General features: G+C 43.6%; 1 protein-coding gene across 3 annotated transcripts in view; it reads right to left on the bottom strand.

Annotated features, from left to right (window-relative positions):
* STK39 (serine/threonine kinase 39) overlaps nt 1-19,111 on the bottom strand; it is a 268,447-nt gene that overhangs the window by 120,152 nt on the left and 129,184 nt on the right. For all 3 annotated transcript variants that reach the window (XM_036995948.2, XM_036995950.2, XM_073241605.1), the window contains exons 11-12: nt 1,029-1,151; nt 894-923 (exon numbers count right to left, since the gene is read on the bottom strand). In XM_036995948.2, the coding sequence (XP_036851843.1) occupies nt 894-923; nt 1,029-1,151 (153 nt within the window). The remainder of the gene's footprint in view (nt 1-893; nt 924-1,028; nt 1,152-19,111) is intronic.

The following is a 19,111-nucleotide window of genomic DNA, read 5'->3' on the forward strand; positions in this document are numbered from 1 at the left end:
TCGATGTGCCATGAAGGACGGGAAGAGGCCAGAGGGAGGGAGGCACCACAGGGAAGGAGTGGCTGGAGCTCTGTTGTGTCTTAAGAAGGTCCAGTGGCTGTTGCCACTTAAAGTGAACTGATAGGATTTACCCCATTTAATCTAAAGGAAAATGCCTGGTATTTAAAAAAACAGTTGGGATGGACATCATTTGGTTGGCCCCAAAGTCTTGTTTTTTAGGTATAAATTGCTAGGTCTGTAAAATATTTGGAGCTATTTCAATAGGCTCAAATTTCCCGTAGAATTACCAACTCTAAACTTAGGCATTAGGATAATCAACCATAAGAGGAAGTAAATGTAAACAAGGTTTCCAGTTCTCACCAGAAAGCTCATCGAAGAGTACTCCCTGTCACTAAGTCACCCAGGGTATTTACAAATCTTGACCAACAGAGTCAACCTAGGCTTTCAAGCCATTTTCATATCTTGCTTTATTGTCAACTAAAAATCCTGAAGAAGTTTCACCTGTATGCCTACTATATTTTCTACATGACAGTAATAACTGAGTTGACATCAACTGAGTACCTAGTCTGTGCCAAGGACTCCAGTGAATGCTTTACATATGTGGTTTCATCAATCCTCACAGCGACTTTATAAGGGTTTGATTATCACCAGTTCACAGGGGACGCAACTGAGGCTGAGACACTAAAGGAATCAGCCCCAAAGAAACTCAGACACGGGTCCTGCAACGTGCACATGCCATTTCTTTTTCTTTACTCCATGAGAACAGAATTTTGAAGTCTCTTCTCCAGTTGGATTAGACTCTTGTAACTGTGTGTGCATGTAGTGGCATTGAGGGGTGGGAGCTGGGGACAGTGGACAAAAAAAATAGGTGAAAATAAATAACTACCACTCACCTCTGGATTTTCTTCTTTCACTCTTCGTGACTGTAAGGCAATTATGTATCCATTACTATATATATACACACACACATACAAAAGTACCACAAAAGTAAAATGTACACAGGTTAGCTTATCACCAATTGTATTTACCTTTTCTTGAGAAAAAGCTGCTTTCCCTTCTTCACTTTTTTCATCCAACTCGTCGTCACTCCACTCCCAGTCACCGTCTTCAGTTTTATGAAGGTGACCGCTTGACCCAGGAACTCTTCTTACCTGAATCAAAACAAACCCACCCCACTCTTCACTAGGCGAATATGACTAGTGTCAGCTCACGGTGCTACGCAGGTGAATAGCAAACGCCTTCCCTGAAAAGAACCTGTGGGTGTACATTCAGAGCTAACAGCAGTTAATACACAAAAGGACCACACAGCCTCCAGACTCCCACACTCATGCTCTTTCCAAAGGGTCTGCCTTCTTGAAATACATTACCAAGCAACATGTAGAATGAAAATATTTTGGAGGAATACCACACACATCAGCCATGAAGGATCAAGCCTGTCCTTCACTCATGCTTCAGTTTAACACTTGATTAATCACTATACATAAAAGGCCACATGGTAGGTATCAGAACTGCCCAAGGAAATGAACATGAGCAGCGGGACTGTGGACGGAAGTGAGGCAGGGGCATCAGGCAGGCTGCTGAAGCACACTTCCCCGGGGTATCAATGATCTAAAATCTAAGGCAAAAGACCAACTGCCCTTGTGGTGCCACCCTGCTCTTTTTCACAGCCTGACGTCATGCTTGTTTTCCCAGGATTCTGCTCAACCTACTTGAGCATAACAAAACAGTATCAAACTATTCTTAAACATCTCGGAGCACTTTTAGGATTTGTGAGATTGCTAGGAACCCAGCAAAATCAGCAGCAGCCACACCAGGTAATCTAAACAGATTATAATCAGCCTTCTGCAATTATTTCATTTTCTTTTTTTTTTAAGGAGGGTAGAGATGTGATCCATGGGCATGCTTTCCACAAGTGTTTGTGGTTGAAAAAAAAAGTTTTAAAAGATAGTACGACTGAGAATGAAAAGTCCCTGAGAAAAGTAATTTGCCCTAAAAAAAATGAACCGAAACATCCAGCAATTAAACAAAAAAGTGTACCAGAGGAACATGATGTGAACATAACAGCCAGTGATCTACTGATTCAGAGAAACTCCAAGTTGAAAGGGACCTTGGAGACGGTCTAGCCCAAGCCCCTCGTTTTACAGATGACACGCAAGTTCAGGAAGGGACCAAAGATCACACAGCTGTAAGAACAAAATTCAGGCAAGAAAGAAAGCCTTCAGACTTCCATTCAGATGTGAGTCGGCAGGTGCCATTGGACATTAACTGTGAAAAAGAAGTTGTCTAAAAATGTCCCATGAAGACTTTGAAAGATGATGATGTGAATTAAGACTATTTTCCATAACAGAAACTTAGTTACATCACAGGAGCTTCATTAATGCCACGGAAAATATTACAGAGCTTAAATGTCAAGGAAGCATTTAACACATGCCTGATCATGGGAAGTCGTAAGCCATGTGGGCTCACAACGTATAAAAGTAAGCCCAACCACTTGTCCAGAAGACTGGAACTCCAAGATGAGAAGTTAAAAAGGAAAAAGTTCTTACTCATAATTGCAGTTATGCTCAATTCTTTTTTAAAAAGCTTGCTTTCTCCACTCAGAAAAAACATTTAACAACTAACTCACCTCAATAACAACCCCTTCTGTGCTTGACAGGTATTATTTTCCACCTGCATTTTGAGTCACTGGAAAGACCTATTCTAATGATAGTGATTTTAATAGTGCTTAAAGATGCTAGCAAAGTACTGTAGGAAAAACATGCTGAAATGCACTTCAGGATTTTCAGAAAGGATTGCTCATTTTAAAGCTACAAAGAAATGCATAGGGAAGAGAAAATAATTTTCTGTCAAAATTTACAATAAAATTGATTATTTTCTTAGCAACATTAATCATGATGATAGCAACACAGAGGAAAGCCTGACAATGACATTTAAAAGAAAAAATTTAAAGCCACCTCTATTACAAAGCATACTATTGACTAAGAAGTGAGAATAAAAGATAAAATTGTGTATAAGAAACAAAACAAAATGTCTTTACTGAAACTGAAAAAAACAAGCATGGTTGATGAATTACTATTCTTCAAATATTCATCCAAGAGATTATACAAAGGAAATTGCTTTCTGAAAATACTTAAATTGAGCAGCTTCCCATCCTAAAATAAAATTTAGTTTATGCTCTTTTTCCTCTCACTCTATGTTTACATGGCTGTCAGTTCCATTTCTACAATCAGGATCCAACCACAGACAATAATATGGCCATAATTTAAAAGCCTGTCACCCACTTAGTTTTATTTGCTAGAAGAGGGGGAAAAAAACACGTTTAGGATTATAGCCTCAGACATTGAAAGAAATGGAGAGGGGCCTATAAGTAATAAATGTTAAATAAATGTAGAAATTAAGACAAAGAACATTAAAAACATCTATGAAGCATAAAAAGTTGGTGTAAGAGGAGCAAGAATAAGAATACAAATATGTTCATTAAGAAATCCTCTCAATTTACTGGAAAGAGGAAAACCTGCAGCATGATTTGAGCCCCAGGTTTCATGGAGTATTTATGTGACAATGTGACCTCTGCTGAAGAAGCCAGAAAGCAATTTTACAAAGCTACATCCTTGTAGGGAGTTTGTAGGGACAACAGGAAACAACTTCTACCTTTTACAGACAAGGAAACTAAATTTCACATAGTTTAACAAATGAGGTTCTTATTTAGTAACTGAAGAACACTCTTCAAAGTAAAAACTTCAAGAAAAGGTGTATAAAAGCCTCTATCTTCCTCCATTCCCTACAATAATAAGAATAGGGAATAAGAATCCTTAAAACTCTGACTGCATTACCATCACATGGCTCTTATTCTGTTACCAGTAAAGCCAAGAGGTGGTAGGTAGAAAGAAGTTTTTTCTGTCAGGATTACAAAAAAATATGTGCTTCTCAGAGAAATGAGCTCAATTTGACTGATAGCTAGAGAGTAATAAGCCCACAAAGTCCTCAGGTCAGAGCTGGCAACAGTTAGGTTCAACAGTTTTAAGACATCCAGTAGTAACATTTATTCCCAAGTCTGGAAATAAAATACAATTGAGCAGTCCTGCTTACACCATACCTCTGAAAAGGCAAGTTGCTTCCCTTTCTCTAAACAGCACCTTTATGAAAACCCACAAAAGAAATGAACTGAAGTTCTGATTCCCAAAAGAAAAAAGAAGTCAGGCTCAGCCAGACAGACAGAGAAACAGTATGGCTCAGAAGCGCAGGGTCGGATGTCAGAGGCAGAGCTGGGACAGGGCCGAGCGGCCAGGGAGCGGGAGTCTCAGCAACGAGGGAAAAGCCACTGGAGCTGTCAGACTGATCTTCCCAATGGGCGCCTCTAACGGGAGCTTCCTGTAAATACCAGGACCCAGGACAGGCAGGGTATGAAGGACAGTGTAAGAGAGTTCATGATCAAACTCACGCGGTAATACAGGGTGTCAGGTATGTCGGAAGTGGAAGTGTGTTTCTCCAGCACAGTCCTGAGTGATGGATGAAGGGGACCCAAAGAATTACTAACCGAAATTCAGAAGCATTTGTCCAGTCCTGCATGCTTCCTTCCCAGGCAGCTGCCAGCTGCTTCCACTGCCTGGTTAACTTCTCCTTGAGGCAAGACATCACAGTCTCCTCGGAAGGATTGCCCATCACGGGGAGCCCTGCACTCCCCTTGTTGAACATACTGATTGCCTGGCTGCAGCCTGAATTCCAGTGAGCCAGGAAGCTCCCCCACCAAGGGCCCCAAAGGCCGACTGCACATGACAGAGGGCGGCACCCAGTCGCTTTTCTCTCATCAGGCTTTCTGCTAACCAGAAGTATAAAAAAGGTCTCTAATCATTGTTATCATGTCCTTGAGGCACTGCTGAGCAAACAAAAAGCCTTCTAAATCATCAAAAATAAAACAATAAAATGAGATTCAGCAAGGTTTAAGCAGTAAAGTTTTTCCTGTCCCCCGATCTTCCATTCCACTCTGATGTGGCCTCTGTGCCTGACCACCACCCGTCTGCCACCTCGGTCCCCCACCTACTGCGGGGCCTCACTGGGCTCTCCTGCCCCTTCCACCAGTCCTCCTGGCTTCACTCCCTCATCTAAGGGCAGGAGCCCACAGCTCATCTTTTGATGCTACTTTTTAGTGCCCCATGCGCCCAGGCCCCCTCCTGTCCTGTCCACACCTGGGAAGAAGGCTGCTGGCTCAGCAGAGAGTGCGGAGAACAGCCCCGCCCAGTATGACCACCGGCCGCTCTCAGCTGGGACATGGCTGCTCCTACAGCTACAACCCTCCAAATGTGGTCTCCGGACCAGCAGTGATGGTATCACCTGGCAATTTGCTAGAAATGCTGACTCTTGGGTCCCACTCAGAGGCCCACTAACTCAGAATCTTCCTTTCAGCAAGATCCCCAGCCTGGTCAGCCCTGACCTAGATAGCACTTTCACGCATTCTTGGCCTAGTCTCTTTCCCCAGCCTGTAACAGCAGCTGTTGTCCATGTAACAGTCCTACGCCTGAGCACTTTAAGTAGGTTCGCCAATTTAATCTTCAGAGTAGCCCTGTGAGCTGAGAATCATTTTATCCCCCATCTGTCAAGGGAAACTGGGACACGGGCAAGTTCAGCAAGTGGCTCACGTCTGGGCCCCGGCTTGCAGGCTCAGCTTGTGCTGCTCACCGGGAATGCGCCTTCACTCAGCCCTGCCAGCCCGAATAACTTGACCTGCTACCCTGATGGACCTCTGTACACTAAGTCCATCCATCCCGGACCCAACCCTTCTCTTCCTAATAAACTTCACACTCTCTCCTTTACAGCCTCTTTCCCTCCTAGGCACTAGAAAAATGGATCCCTTTTCCCTCAAAGACCAATGCCTGCTGCTGTGCTCCACATCTATCCATCCACTTATTCTTCCAAGACACGGTCAGGCCTTAGAGCCCCTACATCCATCACTAACATGCTCCATTCTCCCCAGTGCTTCTGCCCAAATGGGCCAGGAGGGGCTCAGACTAGCTTCTTCTGAGGCCAGTCACTGCTTCCAGCATCTCTTTCTTCTAAAGATTGTCTCTAACTGCTGCCCTTACTTTCTTATGCCCACCCTCATTCTTCCATCTCCTATAAAATATTACCTTTCCCCACTGGGGACTCTTCTTCTCCCCAAGATTCTATGACTTCCCAGTCATATAATTCCGTGCTCCTCGGCTGCTGCTATAACGCTAGGCTGCAGACACGGCCAACCACCCCCCCCCATCACCTCATGCACTCTCCAGACCTGTCCCGTTTCTCCTGCTACTTCTCTCCTGTCCTTCCCCATCTCCTACTCTTCTTTGTTCTGTCTTTACCGTGGCTGCTCCCAGCCCGCTACATGCTCTTAGCTCACTAGACGCTGCTTCCCCAAGTGAACGCTCCCCATGGCCTCCCCTCTCCCACCTAAGCCAACGACCCTGGAAACTTCCTCTTAGTCCTTTTCCAAATGTTCTGTCGGGTATGAACATCTGGGCAATTTCTAGTTGGTCATCTCCACCCACGTGGTAATGCTCTACCCCCAGCCTCAGCCTGCCACTTCTCCGGTGCTGTCTGAACGAACACATTGTGCTGGAGTCGGCTCACGCTGGCCCAGGAGGGCCCACCGCTACAATTTCAGAAAGTCTGCAAGACAGCTGACTTCACATTGGTCACTTAAAACTGGCCTGAGTAGGCTAAGAATGTTTATACAATCAAAGTCAGGGAACAGTAAAATTAAGATTTGTGCTCCCCCTTACTGCCAGAGTACCAGCTTTCGACATTTACCAGCACAATACTGGTAAGACTCAGCTCGTGGAAACATCAAAGTTGACACATATTTAACACGAACTTAGTAGTTATATCTGGGAATAACTACTTTACAATGGCAAATATCTCAATTTTATTGTACAAGCCTCTCAAATTTCATCTTTAAAAGCATCATACACTACTTGATTCTTATGTACCAAACACAGCCATATAAATCCTGGAGAGGAAAACTATCTTATTTTTATTCAATGATACATATGGTTTAGGATAACATTTCTGTGAAAGCATCATGAGGCGACACAGTGCTATATTTTTTTTAAATGCAGATGAAAATGAAAAGGGCATCCTCTGAAAAACCGTCAGATGATGCAAAAATTGGCTTTATGATGATTAATGCCAGTACTGCAAGTCAAGCTCTAATATTGAGTAACACAAAATATGAAAGGAAAACAAATGATAAATATCTAAATAAAAGGGTGTTATATAATACATTATTTAACAGTTATATATAATTATACTAATAAGTTATCAGTAGTTTGTTATCTCATCTATAACCGTAAGTGTTCATATGTTCAAACTGTAAAACTTTTTTATTTTCAAATTTCCTTTATAATTAGGAATGCATGATAGATTTTACAAACAGAATAAAACATTTTACACCTAAAATTTTTTCTCAAAAATGGAAATACAGATCCTTGCCTGTTAAGGTATGAAATTGAAATTAGGTTCTCAAACTTAATATAACTGGTCATATGACAGTAGACCAATGGTAAATGTAGATGTCATCGAAAAATTATTCTTTCTGTTTATAACAATTTGGAACCTTGATTATTTGATAGAATATTTGGGAGGAGTAAAATGTGAAAGATGGAGATATACTGTTTCTGTTTGTGCCTTCTAATCCCAGAAAAACAGAAAGAAATGTATTATTTCTATGAAGTGTGTGTGTGTGTGTTTGTGTGTGTATACATATACATTATATATATATATCTGTATTTACTTATATACTAAATATGTATGTATGTATAGATAGATATGGGATTGTAGAAATTGTGTTCATATAGCATTCACTCAGTATTGGCTTACGTTTCCTATAAATTGTTTCCATCACAAAGCAATTAAAATAAAATTCTACTCTGAGTTAAAAAAAAAAAAAAAACATGGCCAGCACACATGAGCACTTCCTCAAAAAAAAAAAAATGGAAAGAGGTCACTATTAACTGCAGAAGGAGTCCAGTGCCTCATTATTCAAGAGTCTCCGCACCCCAGCTCCAAATTCCCTTTCCAGGCTAATTTCCCACAAAAATCTTTAGATCCCCCACAGCCCATCTGTGTACAATTCACACGCTTTCATGACTCCATCTTTTCTCAGGTCGTACATCACACCTTGCCTGATCCTTTCGCTCATTCTCCCAACTGGTATTTTCCCTGCATCTTTATATCATCCAACTTTGTATTACATTTAATGGATATGTAATATCTATTACATATCCAACTCTATACTCTATACTTCTTCAGGGCAGAAAGCTGGCCTTAGCCTTTTTTAAGAATCACTCATTCATTCATCCAGTCAACAAAGCTTTATTTCATACCTACCTTGGTGACAAGTCGTAGACAAAAGACAAAGGAAATAGGGGCCTATGCCTTGGAGTAGTTCACCATTCGGAGAGAGGGACAGACACCTAAGCTAACACTGTCAGTGAAATGTGAACGCAACGACAAAGGAACAAACACGGGGAGCCCGTGGAAGAGAGGACTCCCGTCTGTGGAGGGACAGCATGAAGGGCTGGCTGGTAAGAACTCACCAGCAGAAACAGGGGACAAGTTACTCTCCCCAGAGAGGCTAGAACTTACCATGTTCTACTGACTCTAGACTCGAGCTCAGGGTGACTGGGTCATAAGGTACTGGGGTCTAGGGGTTGGGCTGAAGGAGACAGCTGAGAATATGGCTGGAAGAGCTGTGTGAAGCCTGCACTGCCAAGAATGGCAAATCCAGGGCCTCCAGAAGCCAGGCCGGAAATAGGAAGCTGGCCCAGCGGGGACCCGGCTGTCCTGGAGGGCCCGTCCCACCTGGGTGCTGGCCTCAGCTGACTCTGCCTTGGAAGGCAGCCCCAGGGTGCCGATTGGATGCTACCAAAGAAGTGGGTAATTTGGACTTTCTGGTGAATGCTCTTGATTTTTTTTAATGTTAACAAGTATGTTGAGTTAAAAAAATTCCTCTGCACAGTCTAAAGAATAATGTCTCTGTGGGACGAATTTGGCCTATGAATTTGCAGCTCTGTTGTATACCAAGGCAGAGGGCTTAGGATTCAGACAATGGAAAAACACAGAAGGCCCCTGAGTGGGCCTGGTGAAGGCAGTGGGCATGGCAGGGTTGGGGTTTGGGCTCCTGGAAGGAGAGCAGGCCGCATCCTGGGACCCGAGGGTGACAAAGGCCAGAAAGAAAACAGTATTGTTCTGTGTTCCAATTACTACTGATGTGTGACTGATCACCCCAAACTGAGGGTCTTAAATAACAAGGGAAGCCGCACGGCTGTCAGACTTGCATCCCTGGTGTTGGCACAGATGCATGAGGACCCTGAGTCAGAACGTGCCCTTACCAAATTCCTGACATAACCCAGTGCAAGATAATGAGACTGTTGTTTTAAGAAGGTTGTCAGCGAGGGTTTGAAGGAAAGTGAGGCCAGCGTCACCGGAGCTGGAGGACAAGAGGACCCTGCTGTGCAGTGACAGCTGGCCACGCTGGTATCTACGCTGAAGTGGGAAATGGAAGCGTACTGAGCAAACTCAGTGATCTAGCTAAAAAGATCTCCAGGCAGAATGCTTCAAGTGACACCTGGGCTCTGCTCACTGCTCTAACAAAACCTGAGTGGAGAGGAGCTGAAGAACACTGTTAAATATGAAACCACTTCTCATTCTCAGCCTCCCCAGATGTCACGGAGTTCTCAAATCAAGAAATGGCTTCCGAGCAAGGATCAAATCCAAGGTGTGAGTGTGCGACACTCTGACAAGACTTCAGAAAGATCTCAGGCGGTGACTCGTGAACGCATTCAAACAGACCTAAGTCACGGGGATCATAACAGCATGTGTGCAGAAGCTCTGCGCTAACAGTAAGGCTTCTGAGCCCCTTGCGAGTGTCATCCCTCAGCAGCCTCCCTACGGCAGACAGAGCGTCCTGGCGTCACGGCTCTTGTCCAATGTATGAGCCCATCAAGATTCACAGAAAACCCACAGGGTTTTTTAGATATTTGTACTATGGAACTGTGGCCAGGTTAGACTGAAAGAAATAGAGAGAGTACAAAAGTTGAGAACCTTCAGATCTCTCAACTTCTGTAACAGAAAGCGGTCTAGATGGGCTGCTCAGCTACACACGCGGGCTCCTTCTTATGGAAAAGGACAGATGCCTTGAAGAGCAGAACCAAGAGCTCAGAAAGTGGAATTAAGAGGCACACAGAACAGCTGAACAGGGATCTGGGGGCCTCTCACTTTCCCCCTGTGGGGCAGGACGGACCTCAAGATGTGTACCCTCCTGCCGTGTTTTGGGTGTGAACTGGGCAGATTATTGAGAACCGTAGTCAAGGAGGTATATCCAGGAAACTGGTCCTGAGGAGCCTCATTTGTACCCAGGCCCAATTTACGTGGCAAGGTCCTTGACTCTCACCCTGGGCCTGAAGCCAGAAGGGAATGCGATTTCTGGAGTGTCTTGGAAGCACAAGACTGTACCTTTGCATGTGGGAAGAATGAGAATTATTGTGGCCACACAGTAGACAGGGCGATTGTTTTTTCCATAGATGCCCATACCACTATCTCCTATCCCACATGTCCTTCCAGAATCTTGCCACTCCACTACCAAGAGATGGAGTCCAGTGCCCTCTCCTTAAATCTGGGTGGGTTTGTGCCTCTCTGTAATCAACAGAGCTAAGCGATGTGGCTTCCAGAGCCAGGTCAGAGAAGGTGATGCACCTTGCTCACCGGGATGCCCTCAGTATACGCACACACCTTCAGCCATCCCATGAGCGGTCCGACTGCCCTGAGCCCACCATGAAGAGGTCTCACCATCAAACTACAGCTGCACGAGACAAGAAGCCAGCCTGCCTAGGCCCTCCTAAAGCTCTGACTCACAGGAACTTAATAAAGGACACCCACAGATATGGATGTCTTAAGCTGCTAAATTTAGGGTGACTTGTCACACAGCAGTAGGGAGATAAGCAATCAGAGTAAGGACGTTGATAAGGTGATTAACTGAATTTAATTTTCATTTTGTATACTTAGTAGTTCTTTGATAATTAGTAGATCCTATTTGATACTCCTTACCATGACAGATAACAGACCCTACAGTGCTTGGCTTTTTGCTTAGTGTTTTCTGACTATGGGTATTCTGGACCTCTGAACATTCAGATTTTAATTTATACTTACACAAATTTTTTTTTCCATTTACCATGTTATTACTCATTAAAATACCAAGAAGAAAAAGTCCCTTCCTCGTAATCGTAGATAAGTGGCTACAGCTACACCTTGGACCTTTCTGCCAGTGATTCGCATTAACATTTCCTTTCTTTTTTTTTTCTTGACCTCTTGGAATTCAGTGCTTATCTAGTTCTGCTAAAATTTGGCATTCCCCTTTTTAGAATGTAAAATGATAGAATAAAGGAGTGAGTATATTAAAATGTCCTGTAGGCAATTAGAAAAAATTCTAGAAAGACTTATAATTCAATAACAATTCAAAAACACTGGGCTAGTTCAGTGAAGGACACACTTGTAGCAACTTCCCTACAATGCTTTAACATTTTCTAAGGTGAAAAGAATCAAAGTTGATAAATGTTTCTCGTCAGATAATGATAATGGGATTTTGTAACTTTGGAAATCCAACATGAAAGGGCAATGCCTTGAAAGAGAATGCTCTGGAAGCTGGAAGGGAGCTGTTCTGAAGCAGCAGCACAAAACACAGAGAAGCAATTAGATTTCTTATTCTGCTTCAGTCCTACCAAACCTCCAATATGGCATTTCCCCAAGTTAGGGTGACAAAGAACAACGACAGCTAGCTAGCAGCCCAGAAAGCGGCATCCAATTTTGCAACTATTGTCTTTGAGAATTAAAGCTCCTGCTGGAGTGGATGCCAAGCTGATCTGTAACTTTAGCTAATAAAGAAAACAATGGGAACATTCTGTCCTGGTAAGACAAATAATACAGAGGAGAAAACAGACTTCATGTAAAACCCAAGGCAAAGGAGAGAAGATAAATGCCTGGCACCATAGCAGAGTGGAGGCTGCTCTGGGTACAGCGATCATTCACAAAGTCAACTTATTTAACTGCAGAAAGAGCGGAGGGAATGAGAAAGAAGAGCGCACAGCCAACTGAACACAGCCCCAGGCAGAGCATAACGGACCACCAGAACCAGGAGAATTCTAACAAGCAGCCAGGAAATACGATGTGATGGTCGGTTTTAGGTGTCAACTTGGCTAAGCGCCAGTCTGTGGTCATCCAACCAAACCGGCATCTAGGCACCGTAGTAGACATGCAAGCCTTAGCACACAGGATTAAAGTCCATCACTGATTTAAAGAAAGGGAATTATTCTTGATAATCTGAGGGGGCTTGATTCAATCAACTGAAGTTCTTAGAGCTGAGCTGAGGTTTCTCTGAAGAAATCCCACCATGGGCAACTGCTTCAGCCATGCCCTGGAGTTCCAGCCTGCCCTTCTTGTCAGCTGGCCACGTGGATTATAAACTTGACTAGCCTATTCCCATAATGGCATGAGCCCAGGCCTTGTGATAAATCTCTCTCTATATCTCCTACTGGTTGTTTTTCTCAGTTTGAAGCCTGACTGGTACACTAAATCCCGCATCTTCACTATTGGAATTAAAACACAAAAGCCTAATCAGCTAGCAGAACAGTCTGCCCACAGCATTCACTCATTTTTGGTAATGGAATATGTTAATGTCTCCTAATGAAATACAGAAAGTGTTGAACAGAAAGAACAATAAAAGGAAAAGTAACCAAAGTGATAGAAACTACCATAATACAGACTGGATTCTTACCTTGTAAAGACACCCGGTGTAAAGATCAGGGGTTAGCTGCTGGTTAAGCATCATTCACGTTAACTCTGAGTAATACGATCAACAACACCACCTGGGAAAATGTTCTGGCAAGAACTCAATCTGCTTAGGAAATCATGGCCCATGAAACACACCCAAATGTGCTCAGTTTTGTAGAACAGAAACTACATCCAGACCCAGCAACTCTTACATAGAACATACTACAGAAAATATCTGTAGTATTATAATTTCACTAAGACATCTGACTTCTAAAATATACACATTTATACAAACATTTTGAAATAACTTTTAGATGTCAGTATCAGGAGTTCCTTTATAAAAATTCTTACTAACTGCCCTAATGATACATTTTAGCTATTACTCATCTTACAGCTTCCAGTAAAATGTCACCAACAGGTTCTCGGAAAAAGTAGGTCCTTAAATAGAAGATTTCTAGTACATTCCCCATTAGCAAGGACCAAGTCTTCTCCCCTTGACATAAATATGCCTCTTCCATGAGAAAGAAAGCACAGAAAGCAGTTGTTATCCCGCCGGCCAGCAGCACAGCTTTACAGTGTCTCACTGTTTACCAGGCATGAGGCTCGAATGGAGGCACATCTGTTCTTTCTGTCCTTATGCTGTAGAGCCAAGACAACATCCGTACTGTGGAACAGTCTGCAGCCAATACCAAGTATCAAATAGATCATCAAAATGTATGAAGTAGAAAACGCTAGTAGAGAACAGAGCATTCCTCACTGCTTAACATAGAAATGGGGGCAGGTACACACATACACATCTCTAATACGTTTGTATATGCACAGAACATTTCTGGAAGGATCCACAGGATGGGGTGATGGCTTCTGTGTGGAGAGGGGACCTCGTTTTCACTGTGGTGTCCCTGAAGGAATCACAATACATAACATCCCCCTCCCCCTCCCCAGAGCTGAACTAATTTAGAAAAAAGACCAATAAACATAGAAGGGTCAAAACATCTTCTTTACTCCTTAAAAAGGTGACCCTTGAGAATGTAGCTGCAATGTTGAGCCAGCAGCCTTCCTTGAGAACTAACTGATCCCTGGATTTAGAGAAGACTTACCTCTCCTGTCACCAGCACGGATGACCGGCACAGCCCTCCCCACAGACAGGGCCACGGTAACAGAGAGCACCTCCCTCTATGCACAGGCAGCTCCAGTGGGCCCCATTTCTCTCTCCAAACTCACCAGTCAGGTAAGTCACTGGTGGAGAGAGGCCAGGAACGCTCTACTGAAGGAACAGTTAGTCCCTCTGCCTGCTCACCTGACGCCGCCCACTGCATCATTTGAATCTGCATGATTATTAGGTATGATGCTGTCAGCGAAAACAAGTATTTGAAAATTACACCTCTTAACAAAAATTCGAACAACACCATAGTGTAAAAGAGAGAAAAGTAACCATTCCTAATTCCAAAGAATATTTATAGATTGTGACTTTTCCAGAATGGGGGGAAGTGATGGAAAGACGAGTTACCTAACAAATTTTCAAAAACTAAAAAACTAGACATGAGAAGACTTCTAAAACCCTGGCATGACAGTGGGGCAAAAACAAGGACATCAAGTTGCCACCTGCACTGCAATAAATGTAACAATTTAGGATTTCCAACACTTTTAATATTTGATTTTTATGCAGCAACTCTATCAAAGATTCACATTACAATACAATAAATGAATTGTAATACGTGAAATTCTGGTCAATGAAAATATCAATAAATTTTTATACACATAGGAAATGTAGATTGGAGTGCAAGCTTATTAATGCTCTGCCTTTTACATTTCTCTTAGCCAGGTAGGTGATTTATGTTCTTCCATATTATGTCTATAGAATAATCGATTCTATTGTTTATGTTAATCTGGTATTTGCTACTGAATTCCAAAGATACTAAGAAAATATTCAAATATGTAAGACATTGGAGCTGGGAAAGCACATGCCCTGGACATAAGATGCAGGTAAACCTATTCTGAGTCCTCGTGCAGAGTACCAAGTATTTATGGTATTAGGAGGTACCAACTATAAAGTTGTTGCATAAATGAACATTTTTCTCCTGCTCTCCAAAAAAGTTTTGCCAAGGCAAACCTTGCACCAGGAGGGAATTTCTCCCCATCCTCCGGCCACCACCTCCCTTGGAGAGAGATGTCTGGGGCTGGAGACACTGCATCACACAGGTGCCAGAGGCATAGAAGGCAAAGGCAAGTTAAGACCCCACTACCTCCTGAGACCCCTGCAGCTCCTCATGTCCATGATCCCCAGATCCAGAACGTAACTGAAATTTGCTGCAGTGAACAGAAAACCTCGCTATGTGAACCAGCACCCAATATAGACCACTAGCGCCTAAAAGTTACTAAGAATGTTGGTTGGACAAATGAATGAATAAGTAACCCTAGGATAAAACAATAAGACACAAGAAGTTCTGGGGCCAAATATCTCAGCTTGCAACTCAAAGGCATTTTGTCTTATCCTCAGAAAACTACTGCCCTTTGCCACTGTGATATAATGAATTATAAGAAATACCTATTTGGTCATTACCAAATAGGTATTTCCCAGGTATATTGGTCTTCATCCACAGTTTCTGAAAACAGCGCAGTCTTAAAGGTGAAACAGGTGTTTTCTCATGTTAATGAGGGCCTTTTGGACACCTCCCCACCAAAGGTGGGGGCTGGAGGTCGGGTCAGCCAATGGCCAATAGTTTAGTCAGTCATGACTGTGCGATGACGCCCTCACAAGAACCTCGGAGAAGAGCTCATGCTCTCTCTGCTCAGCTCGGCTCGGCTGGATCCTGCTTCTTGGGGGGAAAGCACTTCTGCGCGGGGAACGAGAACACCTCCACGTGCCACCGAGCCAGGCCCCAAGCTCCATGAGGAGAGCTGGAGACCTTGCCCTACGAGTCTCTTCACCTGGCTGTTACCTGGTATCCTTTATTAAACTGGTAAATATGTTTTCCTAAGTTCTGTGAGCTGCTCTAGCATATTAGTCAAACCTAAGTGGGAGGTTGTGGGAACCTCCACTCTGAAGCTGGTAGGTCAGAAGCACAGGGAACTGCCAGGGGCTTGCGACCGCGTCTGGAGTTGGGGGTGGAGGGCAGTCTTGTAGGACGGAGCCCTTAACCTGGGAATCTGGTGCTGTCACCAGGCAGACAGCATCAGAACTGAGTTGAGCTCTCCAACACCCTGCTGGTGTTCGAGGATTGCTTGGTGTAAATATGTGTGGGAAGATCCCGCCCCACATATTTACATACACTGGAATCGGGTCTAGGTACCCAGATGAAGTTACACCACTCTTACTTCTGGGTATAATACTGTTACTGTTACACACATATGTAGGGAAGAAACACACCATGGCATTTGGTACCAGAGATGTTGCAGCCATCATGGACCCCGTCACTGTGATGTGGTTCATAGACGAGCAAAGGGAAGCTAGAGGGCTAGAATTTATTCCACCTTAAACACAGCAGCAGCCAGTAAGAAAACACCGAGCCTTCCTCTGAGAATCTGAAGATCTGCGAGGAAAGGCATAGTTCTAAAAGCCACACTGACAGCAAAGCTGGTGATCCACAGGGATGCGCCCTGCCCGTCTGCTTCTGAGATGACCTAGCGACGTCTACCATGCTGGGAATAATTCAGAGACACCAACAAGTCTGTGTTGGTTCGCTGAAATCATGTTCCCTTTGTGACCAACTCATTTTGCTATCCTGCTGTCTGCAAAGGGCAGAGACTTTGGATGGAAATTTAGTTAGAAAAAGCACACACACAGCACCGACTCTTTGGTTTGGAAGAGAGGAGGGTCTGATTCCAGCACAAGTTTGAACTGAAAGAAAGAAAAGTCAATTATTATAAAGTCATCACAGCAACTACATGCGGAAACACACCTCTTTTAAACTTCTACTCTTTCCCATTCACTTCTCTTTACAGATCACTCCACCACGTCACTCATTTGAAAGTCTCAAAGATGTGAGGAGACAAGGAATCCTCTGCATGGCCACGTCACCTAGAGGCTAAGGCCCTGAAGGAGGAAGAGATGGGACGTGCGGGGACCACTGCCCAAGAGCTGGCTGGGACAGTGACATCACCCAGACTCCTGGGTTCGTGGGTCAGAGGCAGCAAGATTGTCACTCTGTGCACAGAAAGAGTGCCATGGATGCCATAGAAATGTCAAAAACAGGCAAGAAACTGACCAACTCCCTCGGGTTCTTGGTTTTCTCGTTTTACTATATTCACTTTGCTAAAGCTTTTTTTAATGGAACTGTTCATGACGTGTTCATAAGGTTAAGAACAGAATAATGAACCTAATTTACCCACCTTCAACAGTTACCAACATTCTGCCATTAAAGTTTCATCTTTACACCCCAACGCTTCTTGCTTTGGTATTTTTAAAGCAAATCTTAGACATTTTATCACTTCACATGTAAATACTTCAGCAAACATCACTGATTGATCAGGACATTTTAAAACATCACAGTATCATTTTCACAAAGAACAAAATCACCAATAATTCACAGCTAGAATTTAGTATCAGTCTATGTTCCATCTTTCCCACTGTCTCAAAAATGCCTTTTATTTATTCAAATCAGGGTCTAAATAAGACCTGCATGTGGTGCACACTCCCACATCTGTCACAGTGCCTCTTACGGGACCTCTTAAGAAGCTGGCCACCATACCTACTTACTCGAGCTCTGATTTACATGCTGCTTTTTGAACTAAAAGAACAATGAAGGAGCTTCACTGTTTACCTGTTGCTAACAGAAATACCACCTCCGCAGGGACAACACACACATTCTTTACCTCACGGGGAAAATTAATTCTCAACAGTGAACACAAGCTCTGATGACAGCTCCAGCATAAAAATGCTCCAAACAGGGTTTTATTTCTGGGGCTATGTCTCAACTATACTTCGATTCAGTACTGAAAAGGGACATAAATTCTATTTTTGTTAGTTCATTTAGTACTAAAAGGAGTTTACCAGAGGAGCAAAATAAGTAACCCAGATTTCTCTGTAAGAGATTCCGAAAAACTATTTATTGCAATTCATGTATTTCCAAACAAAGACAGTATCTGTCCAACCACTGATTTAAAAAAGAAACCAATACGTAACATAGTTGTATATTCTCATAGGGTTATTACATTACTGGGTTTTTTCTGGAAAATTGAAGCTTCGGAGTCCTTGGTAAGGGATGGGGGAGAGAAAGTGTCAGCATATGTACCTGGATTCCCAAGTCAGTCAAGTGGCCCTCTGGGATCTGATACCTGAAATCAAATCCTCTCACCACATCTGCTAATCAGTAGTAAAACTAAGTCCATTTTGGTCCCATCATTGTTTTCTTCTCCGGCCTAACTCCTATTAAGTGTCTGATGGCTAACTTGTAGATAACCTAAAACAGAAGGCACTCAGAAAATGGGAGTTCTTGACTCAGGAGGTGTGTGTGTGTGCTGCACAAGGAGATCACGTGTGTGTGTGTGTGAAAATGGGAGTTCTTGAGTCAGGAGATGTGTGTGTGTGCGCGCGCGCGCTGCACAAGGAGATCACGTGTGTGTGTGTGTGTGTGCATGCTACACACTCCCACACAGCTTTTGCACACACGGGTCTCAGCTCTCCTGTCTGTGCTGAGGGCGTCCACAGTTCTCTCCGCAGGCATGTACGCAGGTCTACCTCTCCGTTTAAGGTGAGGCGTCGCATGAGCACCTCAAGCTCAACACATTCCCCAGTAAGTGTTTCTTCCTACCTTTCAGTCTCAGAAAGCAGGAAGTCAGCCCCGGCTTTTTCCAAAATCTCCCCCTCTCTCACTTTCCTCTCGCCCTTCCATCCCATAAAAACTTTTCAAAACCTAAGTCACGTCAACTCTGCTAAGCAGCTCTTCTACCTGTTCTCTGCCTGCTCTACCCCAAGTCCCCATGAATCCTGATAACCTGACTGCTGCTTCCAGTCCTGCCGCTCTGAAACCATCCTCCAGGCTGTCAGGATGGTCTTTGTAAAGGCAAACTACATCCTTGTACATCTCTGCTTAAATTCTTATCCCACTTTCCCAGAGCTTTCAGGAAAAAAAAAACTAAAAGATTAAATACCTAAGCTCATCAAGATATGTTAGGCATTTTTTGTTCTGACTCCATGCCTGCACTGCCCGCCTCACCTCTGAGTACCTTCCCTCTATTCCAGACATAAATCGCTCTTCCAATACATTTCCAAGTGCTTGCTGTGCTGGTCCCCCACGCACCCTACACAGGACAACTAAAGCACCACGTGCAGCCCTGGAACCAGACACATGAACAGCAGGCTTGCGCCGAG

The sequence above is a fragment of the Manis javanica genome, chromosome 7 (genome assembly GCF_040802235.1).
Source record: "Manis javanica isolate MJ-LG chromosome 7, MJ_LKY, whole genome shotgun sequence".
Taxonomy (NCBI): Eukaryota; Metazoa; Chordata; class Mammalia; order Pholidota; family Manidae; genus Manis; species Manis javanica.